At 39.3% G+C, this 23,077-nt stretch overlaps 1 protein-coding gene across 4 annotated transcripts in view; it reads right to left on the reverse strand.

The window, feature by feature from the left end:
• Positions 1–12,006: 12,006 nt before the first annotated feature.
• The window catches only part of fgf12a (fibroblast growth factor 12a), a 31,601-nt gene continuing 20,530 nt past the window's right edge, over positions 12,007–23,077 (reverse strand). For all 4 annotated transcript variants that reach the window (XM_080861420.1, XM_080861419.1, XM_080861418.1 and 1 more), the window contains 3 exons: positions 20,596–20,699; positions 13,303–13,501; positions 12,007–12,346 (listed from right to left, as the gene is read on the reverse strand). In XM_080861420.1, the coding sequence (XP_080717546.1) occupies positions 12,231–12,346; positions 13,303–13,501; positions 20,596–20,699 (419 nt within the window). In that variant the 3' untranslated portion in view covers positions 12,007–12,230. The remainder of the gene's footprint in view (positions 12,347–13,302; positions 13,502–20,595; positions 20,700–23,077) is intronic.

Below are 23,077 nucleotides of genomic sequence, written 5' to 3' on the forward strand. Positions count from 1 at the left end.
TATTTGTTGAGCTGTTTGAAAAATTGACTCTGATTGGCTGTAATCTCCTGATTTAAAAAAAACACGTGACAAAGTGCCCAAACCAAAACTTAGCCGGCGGGACAAGGAAAAAACAATATGTTCAGGATGTTGTGGCTTGTTGAAAATGTGGTATTACTTACAGTTGTAAAAACATAGTAAAACCTGCTCAAGTCATTTGAATATGCAGTATTTTTAATGACAACAGATATTTTTTTCCCATAGAGATATACAAATGTTATATCTCTATATCACTTTCTTGTGTGCGTGTGTGTGTGTGAAATATTTCAGATCATTTCTGAAGATCCTGTCAGTAAATAAATAACTGCAAACAAACAAAGTCACAATAACCAGCTGTAGTATGTATGCTGTAAATCTGGAGTTTTCAATTTGTTTATTCATACACACAAATATGGAGTTATTTGAACAGTAACTCCTCAAAGCAATTCTTTGAATACCAACACGTTGAATGGTGCATGGAGAGATTAAGCATTATGACTCACATCCATTTATAAATATACTGTTGGGAGGCAGAAGAGAAATCAAACTGGTGTCTTCAGAAAAAGATATAAGTGAAATCAGACATTTAGATCTTGAACTGAAGTATCGAAGTATTGTCAAATATTTTTTGCTATTCTCAATATTTAAAATTGCAACTTGAATGAGCTAATATTAGGATAAAATACAAATGAAATAAGAAGTAGTTGACAGTTATAAGAGAGGCCTCGTGCAAAATCGTACTAAATGTGTTAATAACATCTTTCTTCTCTGAGCTATTCACTGAAAATTATCACTACAGCGATGTCCCCAAAGGAGCAGTCATTCAAGCTCACTCACGCATATCTATCACCATAATTAAAAGTTCCAAAATCTGGATACGAAACAGATCAGCGATTCCCCTAAATGCTACTGTATTCAAAATCCTGTGGTTTTTCTGGCACACATATATTCCAAGATATTGATTGCTGAGAGTCATAAATAAATATGGTGGTTGCATAAGAAACCCAGCCAGCACAAGTAAGAGACAAAGAAGAGCTGTGACCTTTTATGTAAAGCAAATATTTGATTAAAACAAAACAAAACAAATATGTTACATATTTGTGGATATTTTGGAACCAAATCTGAGCTTAAAGGTTTCAAAACATCTGAAACTCCTAATATATTATGCAGAACTCCTTGAATGCCACCTTGAATTATACAAATCTTCTGGTACAGACAGTTGTCAGTGAGGATAGAAACGCTTGTGCTGCTCTGTAGCCTTCTTAACAGGATTATTCTGCTTCTGACAGTGCACTTTCTAATTGTTTAGCCAGCTATATCAAGCTTTTACACCTCTATAATTGGGTTAGGATTGCGACTTGTTGAAAGGTTGATGCACTTCAAGGTTATCGCCCATTTTAGAAGGACACATCCTTGCACTTTTCTCTGCGCAACTCACATAGGCTAAAAAGACATCTGCCCATATTTTAAAAGGTTAGATCTTGATGGGAGAATAGTTACGCAAACGTATAACAGATTTAGGTTGCAAAGAGTATTCCAGTTTGGACTGTATACTTGCAAAGAAGATAGATGGGATAATCCTGTGAGTGATGACTTTACTTAGAAGACATCCTTACATTTTCTATCCACACAATACAGCTGTAAATTTGAATCATGTGCCAGTGCAAAATCATTATAACCCATGACAAACACATCTTCAGATGCAATACAGTTAAATAGAGCAGAAATCTCATTAAAGACAGCTTGAGCTTATAAGTGTCCAACAGTTGTTTTCTTCTGGTATGTTAAAAGTGCTAGTTTTTACCTCCATGAAATTAGATTGGATTAAAGATCATAGTTTTGTTTAAATTTAGATTTAATATTTTCTCTCCCTTAACCTAGGTGATCAACAATAGTTTGGACCATTTCAAAATGTTTCGTTCCACAGAAATCAAGTAAGAAACAGGCTATAACAGGCTTGATTTGTGAGTTTTCTTCTGGAAATCCTGGGTGTCCTGCTAATTACCATCTCAGTCAAGTGCAAGACATATTAAAACAGATGAATCAGGGCATGCTAAATGAGGCTAAGATCAGTTGTAATATTGTGTAACACTACTGTGGTATTTCATTATATATTTGCAGTCTATATACAGCTGAATGAATCTAGCACTGGCTTGTTAGTACCCTGCAAACATCAGTGACTTTTAAGTGAGACTATATGGGTGGCTACGTTTATTACTTCAGGCATTTCATGCAACAGTTTTACTTAAGTCATTCTGTCAAACAGCTAAATAAACCCTTTGAAATGGTATTGCTGTGACAAGCATTACTGAGTCACATTGCTGACATTTTGACTCTTCTCCTTCAAGCTGAAGTTATACTTCTCACATAAATTTCAACTGTGGCCACAGTGGCTGGTGTACGAGAGTTACACAGTCTTCCTTGTGGTAGAATTAATTTCATTATTCGAGGTAACCTGTGCACACTGTAATGCAGTAAATGCCTCGGCTATTTTTGAGATGTGGACACTTCAGCCTCTCATTCGTGCTTTAGAAATGATTGACCTTGATCCTTTATACCTGTACTGTTTAATGTACCACAGACAGTCTGGCACTGAATATTTAATGATCAGTAAATGAGCAGTCGAGGTGTGAGTGCTGCTCCAAAGCCCTGTTTGTTCCGACTGTGGAAAGAGGCATCTAAATGAGCTCTGAAGACAACTGGAAAACTGGGCAAGCTTCCTCAATGATGCTGCACCACCGACCTGTAGACTTGTAGTGTTTTGATTGATTATGCATGTGCTATATGTCCTCTTTTCTGCAACATTGTTTCCACTCAAGCAGAAGAGGCTGTTCTTCTCATTGTTAGAGTCATTAAAATTCAGAATGTAATAAAGGTCAGCACCACATTTGATGTTTCCCAGTGATATTCATGGTAGTCCAGCAAAGCAATAAACCAGACACCCATTCATCTTCTATTTCCTACCACTTTAACACCATTGTCACCATTGACGTATACCAGTACTTTTCTCTTAAGTAGTGCATAATTTGAATGTGAAATTGCAACGACTTTGAATATCTCATCATTTACAGTGCATAATACCATCAAAATCTTCAGAGAATTTGGATAAATCACTGTGCATAAGGGACTAGAGTGAAAACAGTTTACTGTGTTATCCACAAATGCTGGTTAAAGCTCTCTGTGAACAAAACTCATTTAAAATGGACTGAGGCTCAATGAAAAACTGTTCTGTGGTCAAAAAAATTTACATTTCAAATTATTTTCTGAAAATATGAACACCGTGTCCCCCTGACTAAAGAGGAGAGGGTTCATCCAGCTTGTTTTCAGCTCTCAGTTTAAAAGCCTGCATCTGTGATGGGACAGAGGTGCACCAGTGACTAAGAAATTGGCAGCTTGCACATCTGGAATGGCACCATCAGTGCTGAAAGCTATATACAGGTTTATAGGAACATATGCTCCCACCCAGATAAGGTTGTTTTTTAGGGAATGCTTTGCATGTTTCACCAAGACAAGTTGAAACCGCATACTGCATCCATTACAACAGCATGGCTTCATAATAGAAGATTCGAGATGCGCATTGTCCTTCCTACAGTCCAGACATTTCACTAACTGAAAACATTTGGCACATGGTGAAATGAAATGTGTGACAAAGTATGTGACTGTTATGCAGCTATACAGCAGGGCAAACATGACCATGTCCCCACTTGTTAGCAAAATTTTACCAAAATTCAAAATCACCTAGTATATTTGCATGAAATGGTACATTTTTTCATGTTTTTTGATATTCTACTGTCAATAAAAATGAAGATTAGTGAGGGATTCAGTTCTTATTTACGGTTTTACGCTTTTATAGAATTAGGGTTGTAAAGTGGAGCCTACTTGATGAGAATTACCTGAACTCATAAATCACAAACAGGTAAATACTGCATAGGGAACACAAAGAGAAAAGAGATAAAGAGAATCGATGCAGCGTTCTGAGAAGGAAGGCCTGATTGAGGAAACTTATCAAACAGGATAGAGGGGTAGACAGGGAATAGAGCTTAAGAAAGTGAGAAAGCAGAGGAAAAGAGGAAGCTAGAGTGCAAAGTGGATGAACATAGGGATGAGAGAGAAAATTATTAAAATAACAGCGTTGAAGCATAACTGCAGTCAAAGCTTGGCTTGGTATCCTTTCTGTCCCCGGGCAATTGGGATTCAGCAGAACAGCTCTCCTCTGTAACAGGATCCACTGTCAGCACATTAACATGCTCATGCGGCAGAGCTCCTTCAGTAAAGTTTTTTTTTTAAAGTAGTCAAGTAAGAGTATGCGAGAGAGCAAAAAAAAAAAAAAGATACGTGGGCAGCTGTGGGTGGGCAGCTGGGTGAGTGAATTTATAATGCGTGTAGGAGTATGTGTACAATGTGCATGAACTTTTATGTGTATTCTGCCTTTTATGAGCATGCCTGCCTGTGGTAATCCCTCTGGTCTTCATCCAGCATACTGAGAAGCCAAAAGCAGAGCATCCCAGAAACAGTGAGACGTGGAAAAGTAAAGTTAAAGTGACTTTAAATCTCTTTTTAATCATCTTGTTAAAGTGGACTGCCTAACAAGGTGCAGAAGTAGAGACCTGAAGAGTTGAATTCAGTCTTTTTAACCATCAGGGCTCCTTTCATTCAAATGTTCATATCAGACAATTGGATAAAACATACTGAGCTGGCTGGATCAAAGGAGCATCACTGAGCTTTAATTGAACACAGAGTAATTATTTTTAATGAGCAGAGCTGAACATCCCACTTCTGACTAGGAGTTTCCTGTCCCAGAGGCATAGGCACATATCAAAACAACAGGACAAAAGTAGGTACACACAGATGAAACAGCAATGCTTTCAGTTTGCAAAAGAAAAACAGTACAAAACTAGCCGAGTTCCTTATTTGATGCTTAGTTTTACGGCAATGTACAAAGTCCAAACAACAGTTGTGAGCAGAACCTAATTACACATCAAATGTAAATTGTGGAATTTTGAATAGTTTGAAATGTTGTGAAAACGTCTGAAGCTCCACCAATAAAACGATTTGTCTGCTATGATGCTGAAGATCATCTCGCTGTAACTGGTTGTCATTACATGTATGTCTACACGGTGGATCTCCGTTTTCTCATCGCCATGATGACAGTGCAACCTGTGTTAAAAATCTGTCAAGTAAGGCTTTAAAGTGAGTGGAAAATGGTTAAGAGTTAGGGTAAGTGTGAGGGTAAGTCTTCTACTTCAGATCGCATTACAGTAGAGGTCCTCACCAGTGTTGGGGTCATTTTTCAAGAAAATGTATGTATTACACATTACTTATTACTTTTTTTTTTTTAAGTAGTGCATTAATTAATTTGTTACACTACTTGATACACTACTTGCTACATTATTTTCACCTTACTCTATGAAATACTTATACAATCTTTCTTTTACTTTTTACTTATGAACACAAAAGCGAAGGTAAAATAAAAAAGAAAAGACACTTTTGTTGCTTATTGAGTCTGGCTGCTGGGGTGGGGTCAGCATGCACTCAGCTTTAACCTCACTCTGGGTTTTGGCTAGTTTTGTGTTAGCATGCTCTCTGTGCAGATGCTTGCAAAGAGTCTTAGTTATCTTAGCAGTATAAAGCTGTTGCTTCTGTCCTGGATGCAGTTTCTACTTTATCATCTCACTCTTGTCCTTCTGTGAAATAAAAATAAAAGTAATGTCAAGTTTGCCACTTATCAAAAAAGCAGTATCACTGTTCCGCAGGGTAATGCCTTACTTTGTAAGGCTTTAATGCCTGTAACACTTTGTAATGCACTGACAGTTAGACCATAGTGTACAAATTTATGATTCACGACCACACGAATGTCAAAAAACATAATGACCAAGCTTCTGCTGCATTTGACCAAATAGAGTATATTTTTACAAACTAGAGAACCAGCTCTTGTCATCAGCTCTTGACAGCGCCATGTGTATGATTTTTTGTTTGTTTGTTTATTCTCAAATCTTTGTTAATTTTCTAAAAAACATTCTAGGCATCTTATTTGTCCTTTTTTTTAAAAATCCAGATATATGCAAGACTTTGAGTTTTTTTAGTTTTCTTTGAGTTTTTATTTTGTTATTGAAATGTGTTCATAATCTATAGATACCTTTAGGCACACCCTAGTCCTCATACATTATCCAGTATCCAGTATCGTGTGTTCGTGCTTTTGTTTAGTTTTGGGGGTTTTTTTTTCTTGTTTTGAGTTTGCTTTTGTTATTCATTTATCCTTTTAGTGTGTAGCAGCCATCCAATCTAGATAAATAGCCAAAACAAGCCGGAGTGCTGTTTTATCCTGCCCCGAAGCAACCATCTTGGATGCTTTCCAGAAGAAAGAGTGAGTCCTGCTAATGTCATCCCTTATTGCTACCCAAGTAAAAATAGATTTTTAGCATGAATCGGTAGCCCAGTTCTAATAACGTCTTATCAGCTGTCACCATTTCACAAAACTCCAGCCTGCTTGGTTGTCCTTTGGCTTTAGTTCTAGCAAACATGAGCGTGCTAATCTGACAAACACAATATATCAGCTAACTAGCATATTAGCATTGTTACTGCGCAAATGTTAGCATGCTAACATCAAGCGCTTTTTCACAGCTGTGTATAAAAGTTTCAACATTGCCCTGCACTGGTGTTTCACAGAGCTTTAGACAATTTTATGATCTTTTTTTATATCATTTATTTCACTGTGGAATGAGAGTGTTGGCTCTCCACTGCAGGTAATGTCTGTGCTTTTCTTCCACGGTTCTCCTTTCTTGTTGTTCCTCACTTGTCTGCTGTGGTATTACTTTTAGAGGTATTACTCCTGCTATTATGCCAGTATTTACTAACACATTCTTTTTTTTTTATTTGATTTTATTGATTAGCATTCAAATTCAAATCTCAGTGAAAACAGTGAAAAAAAACCAAAAAAAAAAACAGTGAAAACAGAACAAAAATATACCATAAAGAAAGAAAGCATGAGACAAGGCTAATCAAAAGGTATTGGCTGAAGCATTTGCTTATTACGCCAACCCTTTTCACAAAATATCTTTTTGTATGCAGCTCCTGTACACAGGGCTTGAAGAAAATAATAAAACAAAGCAAAAACCAAACAAACAAACAAACAAAAAAAAAAAAAAAAAAAAAAAAAAAAAAACTTTCCACCTCAATGAATCTAGTAAGAAAAGCTCCCAAGTGAAACTTAACCTCACAGTTTTCTTTTACCCCTTTGGGCAGACACTAAAATATTGTGGCTAAAATGCTCCATGGCTATGTAATGTGCCTTTGAAAGCAAGGTTATATTGATTTAGGCATATTTCATGTGAGAAAATCACAATGTGAGGCTTAACCTCCAAAATAATATTTGGGGGTCGCTAGATTTATTTTAAAAAAGGGTCAAAACTGATATTAATACAATACTGAGTCACTTGTAATTTTTGTTTTGAAGCTGCAAAGTTCCTAGTCTGTTCTGTAGGATATGTGTGAAGGTGGCCTCGCCCACACAAGAAAGGAGATAGGGTGGGAGAACACATGGCAGAGGTCAGTTTTAACAGAGATGGGTAGAATGGCCTTCGAGCTGTTTACAGCTCTTGGCTGTCCTATGTGTATCCAAACAGATGACTGTTTAGACTGCTAACACCCACAGATGTCTAAGTAGCTGACCTTGACTTGTTTCTACTCTTTGTGAACATTGATTACAAAGGTACAGTATGTACTGCTATGAGGATGTCGTATCTCTTGCCATGAAATGTGTGACTATTGACGTTTCTCTCTATTATTGTGGGGTCTTTACGTTACAATATAAAGCTTATTTTTGGGGGAGGGGACAGCCAGGTCATTAGCAATAAAATTATATTTTGTTCCAAAACACTTATGACAACAAATTTGTTTCTCACACTATATGATTATGAGAATGTCAGCCATTTATTCTGACTACGCCCTCCACCAGCTGGCTTTTTCTGTTGTTTTTGTTGTCAAACTTCAAACTTTGAAGATCCCCAGACTTTTTCTCTAGTGCCCCCATGAGGTATGGTCTTAACATGTAATTCTGTTTAGAGATCTACTCCCCATTTAGTCAAAATTATAACTTTAAAGTTGCATTTTTGGTACATTAATTGGTTGGTACTATTTAACACATACTAGCAGGAAAAAGGCAGCACGGTGGCACAGTGGTTAGCACTGGACCGGAGTTTGATTCCACCAGCAGTGTCTTTCTGTGTGGAATTTGCATGTTCTCCCTGTGTTTGCGTGGGTTCTCCCCAGGTACTCCGGCTTCCTCCCACAGTCCAAAGACATGCACTTTGTGGGGATAGGTTAATTGAAAACATTTAAAATCGAAATTGCCCATATGTGAATGTGAGTGCGAATGGTTGTCTGTCCCTGTGTGTTAGACTGGTGACCTGTCCAGGGTGTGCCCCGCCTCTTGCCCTATGACAGCTGGGATAGCTGCGATCCTGAAAAGGATAAGCGGAAGCAAATGGATGGATAGCAGGAAAAAGCCCTAAGCATCAGTACGTTGCCATTAGGAACCTAATATTTGCATCAGCATTAACTTTATGTACTTCTGTACCTAAGCACAGCCTCACAGAGACTTTTTAAATTACTGCATTGGCTTTCTTTGAAATTAAGAAAACTCTGAAGTAAAGCTGCAACAGTGGTGCATTAAAAAATTACAACTAGAAGTCTATGAGATTTCATATTTGCAAAAGTGGATTTCTTAAATGCAAAAAACAGAATAATGCAGCATGTCTTTCCCTCAACTCCCTTCTCTCTTTTTGTTGCTTCTCATCTTTTTCCATGTCATTTTTGGTACATATTGTCCCTGAGGTTGCATGCCTGCACTCTTCTCAGCTGTGTACTGTAAGTGAAGGAAAAACCAAAATAGAAGAGAACAAAATACCCCCCCATACCCTGTAGTCTTGTGCTGCAGCCATCATGCAGGAGAGAATACAAGCCACGTCCTGAAAGTCAGGGGAGCCTTCATCCTCCTCCTCCTCATTCTCCTTGCAGACATGGAAGGTCTGTTTCCATGACAACGTGAGAATTAAGGGCGAAAGAGCGCCATCCCAAAATGACATATCGGATTTAGAGGCTAGGTAGAGCATAAATCACTTCTGTGAACGATAGAGGAAACTGATTTGAATTGAATGTGAATCCCATTAAATAAAAAATGACACATTGATCGATTCAGTTTTGTCTGCTTATTATCCTAATTATGTTCCTGTTACAAAGAGTGACATAAGTTTAAAAAAAAGATAATTCAGTCATGATCAACAACACATTCAATGAATCAGTCACTGTATAGCTGAGAGTTTTTGATAACATAGTCTTTATTCTTAAACAATCACTAACTTCATTCTGTTTTTTATATAATCAATGCATATTTTTTGTCATCTCAGAATTCATAATGCATATATGAGCATGTTCCAATGCAGTGAATCATCTGCAAACATAAAAATATTAAAATAATAGTTATTATCTCATACAATCAAAGCCTTTATTAACCCCTTTCACACATCAAGAAACCCACAAAAAAGTGCTTTGCTTTACTGCTTTCTCACATTAGCTTTTTTGACTCCATGTATTCATTCCTGTCTCAGATCCTTTCATTCATCTGTCAAGAGTTGACCTTCAGTACACTTAACTTCATGCATTGCTTTAAGTCCACACATGTGTCATATGCACCAGTATAAACCTCTGTATAAAGATACTTGTATGCTGGTCTTGCCTGCTGACTTTCAGTGTCATGTCTAATATACTGTATGTATCACTGTTATTCAGTAGGTACTGTGGAAGTTGAACTAATCTACTGTTAGCTCTTACAGGTAACTTGCATCAGCTGCGGACCCGGGTCCAAGATGGAAGACTTTCCTAGATCCATAATGATGCCTATGCCACTGTAGTTTGCTGCGTGCAGCTGAATGTGTGCTATTTACTGTACATATCACCAAATTAGCAACCGGTTTCTAACCAGATGTAGGAGAGATGTATGAGCTCTCGCTAAAATACTGATCAAACTATTGCATAAAACATTTTGGACATATGCTCCCAAAAATCTAAAGACATTCCTCTTGGATCCCGCCTCAAACTTAAACCAAACTTACATCAACTTCTACAGTCATGCGATGGTCATGCTTGATCTCAACCGTTTCCCCTTTTCAGCTTTCCTAACTTGGCTAGGCTTAGCTGTACGTCATCTTTAATAACAGTAAAAAAGAAATAACACTATTAACCCCAATCCAAACACCACATTGGTGCCAGTCTTTGTGCAACTAGTGCTGGACAGTGGACATCCAGCCTCTACGTCTGGCCCATTCACTGCACAACTGTAGGACTTCCTGAGTTAGACAAACTAATTGGGGTTTAGAAATAAGCTCAGCAGCGTACACAGCGTATGTGGTGTCCCAGTCAACTCAACTCGTTTATACAGCCCTGTCAATCTGTTGATTTATGAAAGAGAGAGACTTTCCTCCACAATGCAGCAAGTGGCTCATTTCATTGGTCACAAAACCAGTGGGAATAGAGATGGCGTGCGTTACCATTTCAGAAAATCCCACTGAGACGGTAAGACATCCTCCTCGAATCTGGCCAAATCCATATGTACTGGTTCCTCAATGAAACATTTAGCTTCCATTGTGATGGCAAAGTTTGAATGATTGTGACCTTACAATTTTTGAACAAATTTTCAATATGTTAGGTCAGTGATTTATTAAACAGTCAGGCACCCTGTCCACCAGTGTTGAAAAAGTCTCTGGTCATTTCACAACAGAATAATAGAAATAGTAGAACTTTCTGGAAATTAGTCAACACAACCCTTCACGGCCGGGCTTGCCAAAAAAATTGCCACTTCTTTTCTTTCTGCGTAGAAAAACTGCAGAAGTCTTTAATCAAAGGTTATTTCATGTTTAGTCCATATAGTTCAAAAGCACGACTACTGTTACATAGTTATATTTTGAGTTGTTGTTATAGCTAACAGCAGAAAAAGGGGTCTGTGGTTCTCGAGGTGCAAATGCGAAGTGACCGTTTTTGGCCATGGCTCGTAGTGCTGATGTTGGTCATTGCCATCCTCTCAGCTTTTGGAGAGAATATTATTCTTTGTCATTTTTGACAAGTTTGGACATCTCTTTGTTTATAACCTAATGCTCATTTTAAGTGATGAGATAATACAGAAACTGTATCAAAACAGGTTTTCACTCGTTTCCAACTTTTAATGCCTCATACAACTTTCTTTGTCTTTTCTACTGACAAACACACCAACCGTGGAGATGTGTTGTCAGTGTTTTATTGTTTTTGTTTTTTTATTTAGAGACATACTAGACTGCACTCTGTTATATTGCTTGTATCGGTCCCGTCCTGCCACAGCAGGGCAACATATGGAAGTTTGTGTCCTATAGTCACATTAGTCTAACTTACAATACACACCTGAGTAAATTACATCCCACCCTAAGCACTCTGTTTCCATTGAAGTCCAGCAAAGAGAACTATCAATATATTTAGTCTTACCCTCACACCAGTGCAAGTGGTGTGACAGTGCATTCAAGATCAAACTGTGAGAGAAAAAAACACATAAGGGTAATAAAAAAAAGTATTTTGTCTCAAAAACAAAAAGCTAGTAAATAAGATGATCGAGCAACAGATTAGTAATGACGATTATAATGAAGATGGTATAGTTATTATTGACAACAACACAATAAAGCATATGAGAATGCAATAGCATGTAGAAAAAAAATCAATGTATGAAAAGTGAACATGTATTAAAGCTTGTTTTTCACAGCATAAATCGAAAATGACAGATACTTGTATTTACGTGAAGGGAGACCACCATTTCTTTGTTTATCACAGCGTTTTTATACTTTTTTGCATAAAATGGTTGGTCAAGTCCTGATTGAAAATGACTTCTCCATATATATATATATATATATATATATATATATATATATATATATATATATATATATATATATATATATATATATAGTCTTTTTCATATTAATTCATCTAAAAGGTTTTCACAGGCAAGACATCAGTTTTTGTTTTTGTTGTCTTGGGTGTACAGTAATAGCTCCTCATTGTCATCATAAACCCCTCTGTTTGTCACGGGCCATGGTGGTGCATACATTGGGAGGGACGGGTGAAGTTTCCTTTGGCCCCTTCCCTTCATTCAGGATGAGGCCTCTCCCCCCTGCTGGAAGCCCCTCCCTCAGATGCTATGTGGAGTCCTGATTGACAGCTTTCCCTCCATTCATGGTGGGAGTCCCTGAGCTCTTCCTGGAGCGGTGCTTGTCCTCTATCTCATGCAGTGATGGCTCCCTGTACATACAAACTGTGGAAAAGATGGAAAGCCAAGGAAAGGGATGGAAACAAGAGGAGCGGAGAGGAGCGGAGAGGAGAGGAGAATGGGGACAGTAGAGAGTAGATTGAAGAGATGGATGTGCAGACAGAGACAAGGTCAGGTGTGAGGCTGGGACAATTATACCAGGCTGAGAGGGAGAAGACAGGGGAATTAGGCCATGTCTGCACTTTTTTATCACATTGCTTGACAAGTTATTACAACAATATCTATGTGATATTTTAACAAAGCTCCCACAAAAGATATGTAAACTACTGGGGCACTGAAAGTGAATCACTTGCCAAGTCCAAAGTCCTGCTTCACACTTGTGAGAAACTGTGCCTGAATGTGCAACAAAATTTTAAGGATTCCCCCTTTGCCCGTACACTGCTCTACTAAGCTTCATCGAAAATGAGATAGTTAATCTTGCTGACAAATAACAAAGCAAGAGCAAAATAAATGCTCAAAATGATAAATCCCTTTAGAAGCCAGGTTTGGAGAATGGGAATGCAATGCAAATGATTTCATTTTGCTCCCTCATAAAGCTTGAAGAATACCAAGGATTGTTTGAGCTAAAACAGCAGATGTCAATATATTTTACCTTTAGGTGTGTCAAAAGGATTTGCTAAGTTTAAAAAAAGAACATTGATTTTTTCATTTCCCATGATGCACCTATACTATGTTTCATTAGTTTCTCCCTCCTCCTTAATGCCAACGTATTAACAAACCGAACAGTTCCAGCTGGTAATGAAGGTCCTCTAAAGCCAGATAAGACATTATCTGGTTTCAAAGGCTAATTAGAGCTGGTGGATCGCTGCTTTAACCACCAGTGTTGCACGATAATACTAGTGTACGTGATGGGAAGTGCATGCATTACAAAAAAAAATGAAATCAAAAAGAAATAACATTAAAGCTGTACCAAAAATGTGCTTCTACAAGTTTTATGATACCTTCAATTGGCCTGGGAACAAAGTGCGATGAGGGCTTAGTCTTCTTGACCCGGTTGCCCTTCATTACTTGTCCCTCCTTGGTGAGACCAAGGAACCAGGCCCGACCTGACTCCTGCTGTCGGTACACAGTGGACGAGTAGATCACATAGTAGTTCTCAAAAACTGACTCCTTGAACTTACACTCTGGGGTGAACACCTCCTGCAAAAAGATTGAGTGAAGGAAGGTAAAAATGTTATAGATATTTGTCAATGCAAACAGAAAATACATTTTCACCCACATGAAAGCTGAAAGCAGCAAAATAAAAAAAGAACTCATGACCAGTATGTGAAAGTTGCCAAGGTCGGTAAACATCCAGTAACACACACACACACACACACACACACACACACACACACACACACACACACACACACACACACACACACACACACACACACACACACACACAGGAGACTAATGAGAACGATAGTCTTATTAGAATAATGTGACAATGGAAGATTTCTATCTCTTGGTTTCATTATCAAAGTAAGTCAAGGAGAGAGGCAAGGGGACTCACAGTAATGACTGGAAAACTGGAAAGAACCAGATACTGGATACACTGCCATGCCTGCGTGCGATGCCAGATTATTGCCATGACAGTGCAAGACAGGAAACAATGCTCTTGACTCTGTAACCCATTCCAGATGTACAGTAAAGATGCACAGTCATTTGTCACCTTTGGCAATCGTGTTAGAAAGGCTGGAAAATGCACAAATTTGCTTTTTCTGCACAAAATCTTTACTTATCACCACACATGTGCTGATTAATGTGTGCTGACAAGGAGGCTGCCAACCCCTCAGTCCTTGTCCCTGTTCACAACAATGTCCTCTTCGAGACTAAATTAAAATCTAATGCCAGTCAATTTGAAGGGCAGGGAAGTCGTGTGTGTGTGGCAAAAAAAAAAAAAAATGCAGGCAGAACAGCTGGTTTGGTAGATGTTGGGCCATCTCAGATCTCAGCTAAGCCAGACTTTGTACTATGGGTGTGTTTTTGTGTCACTGCTATATTTCATTTATTAATGTCTCCTGCAAGGTTCTGTGCCCTTTTAAGGTTGTCTGTTTGAGTGACAGCCCAATTCTGCTCCCTGCTGGAGGTGACAGTGTGTGTGTAGTCCAGGTATTACTCATGTAGAGGGGACCTAAATCTGTTTATACCATCACGTTATAGGGACGTGTCTTCCTTGTGGGGACAAAAAGAAAGTCCCCATAACATAAATCAATGCATTTTATGGTTAGTGACATGCTTTAAGGTTAGGATAAGGGTAAGGCTTTGACAAACAGCAGTTATACTTATACTCTACGTCTTCGGGAGATTAATGCATGTGTAAATGTCCTTTATGAAGTAATTGATACAAATCAGGAATAATTTAAGGCTGTTTCTGACCACATGTTTAATGTAAGTTTTATAGCTGCTTTACTTTTTAGTTCTGTTTTGCTTTACCAGCTCCCGAGGAAAGCATCTGGCATCTTTACTGTGCAGTCCAAACTGTGTTTATCAGCTAGTTGTTAACGTCATCTGGGTATCTTTTCAGCAGGTGGTATGGATTTAAAGAGTGCTAAAAATCTGTGTAGAGCTTTGTTGGTTAGTCATTTTAAGCAGCACCTGTATATTACACACAGTCATTTGGCTGATTCTTCATGCAAAAAATAAATAAATAAATAAATAAAATCTGTAGCTTTAAATTAGTTTATGTCATATTCAGTACAGTTTAAAGAGTGTGTGTGTGTGTGGTCTCTTTTTGGATGGCACGCCGCAGTTGAGAGTAATGAGTCCCAGTGTGTATGACCTCAGTGCATTGCAGGCTGAGTAAGGGACTGAGGGAAAGTGGAGGTCACATGGTCGACAGTGTGGAAACGTCTCACTGGTCAGCAGGAGAGAGGACAAGCTCTGGCGGCAGAGTGTATCTGAATGCCTGCTGAAACGCTGTCAAACGGCAAAGATCTGGCTCGCTGTCAGGGCACTGGGGTCACGTTGTGCCTGTCTGGCTCTGTGTGTGTTTATGTGTGAATGTATGTGTTTGAGTGGGTGGGGGGCAGACAGTGATACATTACACAGCAGAAGGCTTCATCGCTACTTCATCTGTTTGGTGCTCAAATTAGGCCAAGAGCACACACACACACCCACATACATACGCACCCAAGTACTAACCTACCATTCACCATTAGCCACTTGCTTTGCTGACACATTATAAAATTCCCTCCACATTCTCCACGGCAACAATGCCCTGTGCTGTCCATGAAAAGCTGGAGCGGTTTAGAAAGCACCCTGGATGCAGTTTGGGAATGACTGGGGTGAAATGTAAGTGACTTTGAAGTCTCTAACAGAGAACCTTGTTCACGGATGACTGAGTAGAAATGCGAGGTGAAGAGATGGGGTCAGACTCTATTGTGATTAATGAGATTTTATTAATGGACATAAACCACAGAACCGCAGGGACAAAGAAAAAGCACAAAAATACACATCAACACACATTCTCAATGCCCCAAATATATGGACAACAAGTTTGCCCTGTCACTTCCTCTGCCAGGAGCTCATAATTAATTGAAGTTGTTACTGCACTGAAACAAGTTTTTTAAAAAGAGCTAACAGGCTCTGCAAGCTGATATTAAAGTAATTGAAAGGATGCTTATTTATATTCCATAGCAATCTCATGGACAAAGCCAGAAGACTTGTTAGCAAAACTGGACATGTGCTTACATTGCACCTTTAGTTGGACCTCAGTTTGGACCTACGGATTGATAAAAAAAAAAAAAAGCTTCACCTGAGACGCTGTGAATAAACACAGCAAAACTGCTAACTGAATGCAAATATTTTGGCTGTTTCTGCATATTTTCACAACATTTTTTTTCTTTTTTTAATATAAAAGCTTATCATCTGTTTTGACAGAAACAAACATCAAACTGATTTTTGAAAGGACAATAACGCACCAATACCCTTTTGAGTTTGCAATTCCTGCTTTGCACAAGGTATAAATGTAGCACTACAGCATTGAATTACCACTCATTTCGCTATATTTTGCTTCCAAGGAGCCAGACTTCCTAGCAACTTTTTTAAAGCAGTCTTGAACAATGAATGTCATGTCCTTAAAAAATTGGGGGGAAATCCATGAAAGACCTGACACAGGAATTGAGATGCATCTGGCCTGTCAGTTGATCCATCTACTGTTTGTCAAAGTCTCATCAGAGGTGGTCTCGATGGAAAGGTGGCTGTCAAGAAGCTTCTCACAAAAAACAGTAACAAAAGGCTAAGGTATACCAAATCGGCATCAATATGCATGGAGAAGGTCAAAACACCAGTGATTGTCTACAGCCAATCTGTGATCTGTGGTTTTGGGTGGTGCTTGTTAAAATTGGTGGAATTATAAACACAGAAAAGAACTGTCAAATTTTGACCGACAATGCAACACCATCTGAAAAGAATCTGATTGGAAACTGCTTTAGTTTTAAACAATGATTCCAAACACACTGCCAATACAGTAAAAATGAATAGAAGGAGGCCCGGAAGCTGGACTTCAACATTCCTGAAGCAATGTGGGATCACCTTGACAGAGAATTGAGCAAAAGACAGCCAACAACCTTTGAAAAGTTTTTAAATGTGCGCTTGTGTGTTACCTCAAAATAACTAAATTGTGACCTTCTTATAGAAAATCATAGAAAAATAAAGAAATAAAAACCCCTCTATCGCTGAAGTCTTCAAAAACTCCACAGAGAACTTTAAAGACCAATGCTGCTATTTTCACATCATCCTTGATTTTTTGGACATGATAGTGTTACTCACATCATGTTTATCTAGATTTCGGGTTATCTTAACTTTAATACCAGCTGCAAAACCAGCAAAACAACCTCATACCCATCACCACCTCTGGTGGTTCTGCACCTCTGTCCAGATAAGTGTGAGGTAACGTGTGTGTTTGGGGCTTATGAAAGGTGTGAGTGCCAATGTATGGAATGTAAAATGAAACTCGAAGAATGAGAACAAGATGTAATGGATTGCCAAACTGGGTTGCCAAAAGAACTGAGCTGAATGCATCCTGAATCTAAATCAGCTGCTGGCTCCATCACAGGAGGGAGGCAACTCTCTGGCTCTGCTTTGAGGAGCAGCTGCCGACAGACATCTTTTGAATTTGGATAAAGATGTGGAGGATACGGCGAGGACCTCAATTTAAACATGGGCTTGAGACACTGGTGTATCTGAGAGATCTGGGCCCTGTGACAGTCCCAGCGCTGCCATGGAACTCCCGGGGAGCTTATTATTATTCTTGGAGAGATTTAGGTCTGGGATCGTCTAGACGTTACTTAAACTGAAAACTCTCTTTCTCACTTTTTTCTAATTTTCCCTCCCTCCATGCTTATCTTTTTTCCCTCTGTCTGACTCTGGAGTCAGTCACTTTGAAGCAAGGTGTTATTTTTTGTCTTTTCTCAATTTTCTCCACAGATGATGTGTTTGATTGTCTGCAATTAAATCGCACCTACTTTTTTTTACCTTTGGGGGGAAGGGGGGGGAGGTGGCTGTACATGGCATTAGCATAGATTCAACACCATGAGCAGCTACATTGTTTGCACACACAGAAGCACCAGTTTAGCTCATAAAGTAATCAAGTAGAATGACAAACTACCAAACCTTCGTCAATTTTCTATTGAGCCATTTATCTAAAAACAAAACAGTGTGCGATTTACAATTTTTTTGCAACATAAATTAACATATTTAGATAGATAGATACTGTAGACGGTAGCAGTGGTTACTGTTGTGCAGCAAAGTAGGTCATATTGAGTGTTATAAATAATGGAAGGGAACTCTTCATTGTAGATGTTCAGCCCCCACGCACTTTATCACTAAACACTCCACATAAGCACCATCACCCAGCTCACCCTCAGCTACATCAGCTTCCAATCCTCATCAGCAAGCTCTGCAAGCAAGAAAAACCAGGCAGCATATATGTAACGACTTAACTGATCAGCAGTGATAGTACTAAAAAAAATGATACCTGACACCCAGATAAAAGACTGACAGAAAAGGTCCTCAAGGGTGCAGTGCAATTTCTCAGAAGCATCTCAAACAACAACAGAAGAAAGGGTTGTCGCGTTCTCTCACTAACAAGACAGCGCAAAGAAGCAGGAAGGAAAAAAGTAAAAGGGAGGCAGTGTTAGAGAAGTAGGAGGATATCCCTCAGTAATTATCTCCCAAGGGGAGAGAGCTATGTATCTCTGCTCTCAGATGTAAGGAAGGCAAAACAAGACGACAAAACAAGCAGTGACAAACTTTATAGTTGGTGGAGTCAAAATAGTAAAATGGAAGGCTCATCTTAGAGAGGACAGGAGGACGGGAGCAAGAGTGAATAAGCGAGGATGGCTCGGAAAAACAATGAAGACCCAGACAAATAATAATAAAAGTAAATGTGACTAAGAATGAGGAATGAATGAAGGACTTACTTTATGGCCGTGGTTGCACCAAGAAAGCTCTCATTAATGCATGAATAAAGAACAGAAATGCTCCCCATAATGCCATTCCTGCAACGCTTTATTATTTATCCGCATACATAACCTGTACTGGTAAACAACAGAGGCTATATTTGCTTTTACGTAGTTTGCATGTTAATTTAATCTTTTTATGAGCCCCTCCAAGGCTTATAGGCTTATAGGCATTGGTAAGGAAATAACCAATGCTAATCGTCCATGCTTCACATCTGAGGAACCGGACCCCTTCCACATGGCTAGAAAATTCATTTAGTTTGTGGCTTTGATTAAAACGGTCCTTCGACTGCTACAGCAGAAACATCCTAACCTCTAATTAAAAATTACTCTAGCTGTTTTAGAAGGCTCAAAGAGTTGATTCTGCATCCGAAAAAAATGTGGATAAAATGATGATAAGTAAAGACAAATGTTTGTTACACCAAAAGCTGCCTCTTGACACTGAAGTACTAAATGGTTTGTAATTAATAATAATAAAGTACTCTGACACAAATGATGATTTTATAAAGAGCGGGTTTGTGTGGGGGTCATTCAGCATCCCCAACTTGAGTCAATTTGATAAATTAAAAGATTGCTGTCTGGGCAGGATTAAACTTTAATTAGACATAGATAGGTGGGAGGAGAATTATTATAAGCTTCACAGTAGGACTGAGAGATGTGCACTTGTTTATGAGCCTTTGGTTATGAATGAATCTGTCTACTGGGTGAGTCATAAAACCATGCGCATTTACTGTATGTCCTTCTCTGAACTTGTGAGTGCCTCATACATCTGTCTAGGCACTGAGTTGTGTTCAAGTTGTACTGAGTAAAAACTGCTTGTCATTCTGAAATAACGATGGTAAATTGAGCTAATTTTTCAGTTATTCAAGAGCACATTTAAAAAAAACAAACAACCAAAAAAAAAGACATCGCGTCCACCATTCATCTTCTCAACTCAAACTTTTCCCCTTGTCACCCTAACAGTAAAGCGGCGCCCTTATCAATAAATGTAAGCTGCAAGTTAGCAGACACAGGCTTCACTGTGTCCTTCAAGTATTTTATGAGTATTTTAAGAGAGAAAAAGTTTGATGGGCAGTCTGTGAATTCCAGCTCTCGCCAGTCATTTATCATGGCTGTCTGGCAATCACACAGCAATCACCAAGTCCCTCAGCAGAGGTTTGGGAGTGATGCAGCCCTCCCATCAGCTTCTTTCTTCAGTAGCACTATCCTCTGCTAAGACTAGAGGTTATATAACCATCCCAACTGGGATATGTATTGCAGTTCTTTCTCGCTGTCTTACAAACACGCTCCCTCTGCAGCTCATTTTCCTAAGACATGCATGTCTTGATCTTCAATGCAGCAGCCACATCTTTTGGCTGGAGACCCCCCAACTCCCGGTGCATATATTCTACACATTTACGTTTGTAACGTTTACCCCAGAGTCTTTCTGTTAATATGTTAAGATTACGCTACACTTTTTTTCTCATACAAAACAAACTGAGAGCACTTCACTGAGCACTGAACTTAATATCAAATTAAATGCAAAGCATGTGAGGTGCAACAAAGGATGGGGAGGGGTTGGGAGAGATAAGTGCTGCACAGCAACACAAAGGCACATCTGAAGAGCTCTTAAATTTAGCAGAGATGAAAGGGATTGGCAGGGCTGAGTCTTTGCAGCAATGGGATATTAAAACAGACAACAAACAGAACAAAACACAACACGTGTTAATGAAGAAATACGCATGCTGGCACCGCTCAAACATGCGCGACATGGCGGCGTGACTGGAGCGAGGAGTCGCGTCTTACCGAGCTGTAGAGCATGCCCTCGCCATTCATGGCAATGTAAAAGCCACTCTTCACCCCCTGGATGGCCACCACTCTCAGACCCACGGGAATAAGATTAAACAGGGCTGCAGAGCAGACAGAGTGGAGGAGAAACAGTTACAAAGAGGCAGAGACGAAAGAGAGACATCAGACACAAAGGACAGAATAGGACAATTGAGTTTTCACTTAACTCTTGTAGACACAACACCCTCTGATCTCTGTTCTTTGGCTGTCTGTCAGCGGTAAAGTGAACAGTGCAGGACATAGACAAAGGGAACTCTGATGCACAGTGACGCATAACAGCAGGAATCCAAAACTTTTTTAATGACATCTAGCTGAGGTAACTGCACAAAGAATCACAAAGCATCCTGTGATTCTTTGTACATCTAGTTGAATTCAAGTCTCCTGGATGGCTTAGATTTTGCAAAATGAAAGCAACTATGTACTATTTATGCACACATATGTGACTCTGTTTGCAGCAGCTCCAATATGAGAAATTGTAACTGGCACTGCCAGTCAGAAAGGAATTGATAAGCTGCCATACCGGTAGAAATGAGGCTTACTATGAGTGCAGCTAGTATGTCCAGGCACAAATGTTCAGGTTTTAAGTCATCAGCGTTCATTTTGATCATATTCCACTGCAATCTGAAAACCTGCTTCTGACTCAGTGATTACTGAACGCTGATCCATACCTGAAAGTATGCAGCATAATCTTTAAAGCAGTGAGACGAGCGTCAATAAAACAGCGTAGACATAGATCTGTGATAGCAAACAACCGAAATTGTGTTTTGATTTAAGACCCCATCAATCACTAAACTGCTGCAGGCAAATGCTACTGAATCTCCTGAGCGGACTGAACCATCAAGGGCGTTGGTTTGGTGAGGGCGTGCTTTGCGTACTGTGAACTCCCCGTGATGTTGGAGTGATTGTTCTGCAAGTGTCAATGGGGACTACCAGAAAAGGCTGGCAGGGGGAAAAAAAGGCATCGGGCCAACACAGGTCTGTCCTCTGAACAGATTCTATTTCACTCAATAAATATCGACGTGCTGCCAATGGTTTAAACCTGACCTCGGGGCCAGTGGTGCGCGTGATACCTGCCGGCCGCTATGCAGGGACATATACCCTTGAGGCCAGACAGAATGGGTACTTCAGCCCCTTCAGTTTGATTTTCTAAGACTTCTCAGCTATTTTTCCATCTGTTCCCTGCTTCTTATTCCGTCATTTCTTTACCTCCTCTGTATGCTCCCTCACTCCTCTTTCCATTAGCCGCTGCTGCGTTTGTCTCGTCGATGTCTGGCAGTGTCTGTCAGAGGCACCATCAACAGTTCGGCCTTGCTTGAATAGTGGGAGGAAAAGAGACATAAAATATGGCCCACTACTACACTATTATGTTATAATTACGATCCACAATCCCTGCTCTCATTTGCCTGCCAAAAAATTTGAGAGCTGACAGAAGCTGTCATTCAGTTATCATCTAAATGCCAGCACCAGCATTTGATTGATTCCATAACTACCTGATGACTATTCTCACACTGATTCTTCCTCCTTAATCACCTCAATCCTATCTCTCACTGAAAAAAGAGAGGCCGGGCTGGCGCTGGAAGAGTTAAGCGATTCTCCAGGGATCTGTTATCGTCAAAGGGCCAGACAAAATAGGTTCAAACAACTCAATAAAGGAAAATCCTCAAAATGCCAAGTCTTCCAGAAGAGCAGTAATCGACTACAAAAAATCCTGCAGCGGCTAGACTCAGGCAAGTGAATTTCATGTGAGGAATACTAGCACAGCAGGAAATAAACCCTGCAGGAAAAGTTTCAGAAAGAAACTTAGCCAAATTTCAAATGCCAAGGGCATATCTCCAAATCCAGAGAGAAATCCAGGTATACACTGTCACATTTGCAATTATATAGAGCTTTTTTTTTTTTTCCACACTCCAGCTGGAAACTGAAAGCACTTGAAATTAGCGTATGGGTCTTCAGGTAATAAGGAAGTCTATCCTTATTCCATCCATCAAACCCGGAGCATCAGAGATAGATGAAGCGTGACTGCCTGAAACCGCAGGTGTCTCATAACCAGCAGTATCTTTCTAGGGCTTCAGAGTGTGCAGATAATTACTGCAGGCGATCAACTGATGACAATCAAATTAATAACTGTTCAAATTTGAACATGGATGGTAATTAATGGAACGGTGTTCCTAAGCCCTCGCTGTTAGTTAAGCGTACAGCTTCCAGCCAGTCATGCTTACCACTAAAGCAATTTTCCATACTTGTAACTGTATATTGAGCCTGAAGGCAGCAACTTGGTGACTCAGTCGAGCACTTTGCACAATTTGCCAAACCCATAATAAAATCGAGCTATTTAAAAATGAGAGAGGCATGATTAAAGAAGAAATTCCATTATTTTCTCATTTTTCATCATCATTTTCCTCCTTTTTGTCACTAAAACTGTTTCCTGTTCAGCGGTGTC

This window comes from Rhamphochromis sp. 'chilingali' (genome assembly GCF_963969265.1).
Source record: "Rhamphochromis sp. 'chilingali' genome assembly, chromosome: 16".
Taxonomy (NCBI): Eukaryota; Metazoa; Chordata; class Actinopteri; order Cichliformes; family Cichlidae; genus Rhamphochromis; species Rhamphochromis sp. 'chilingali'.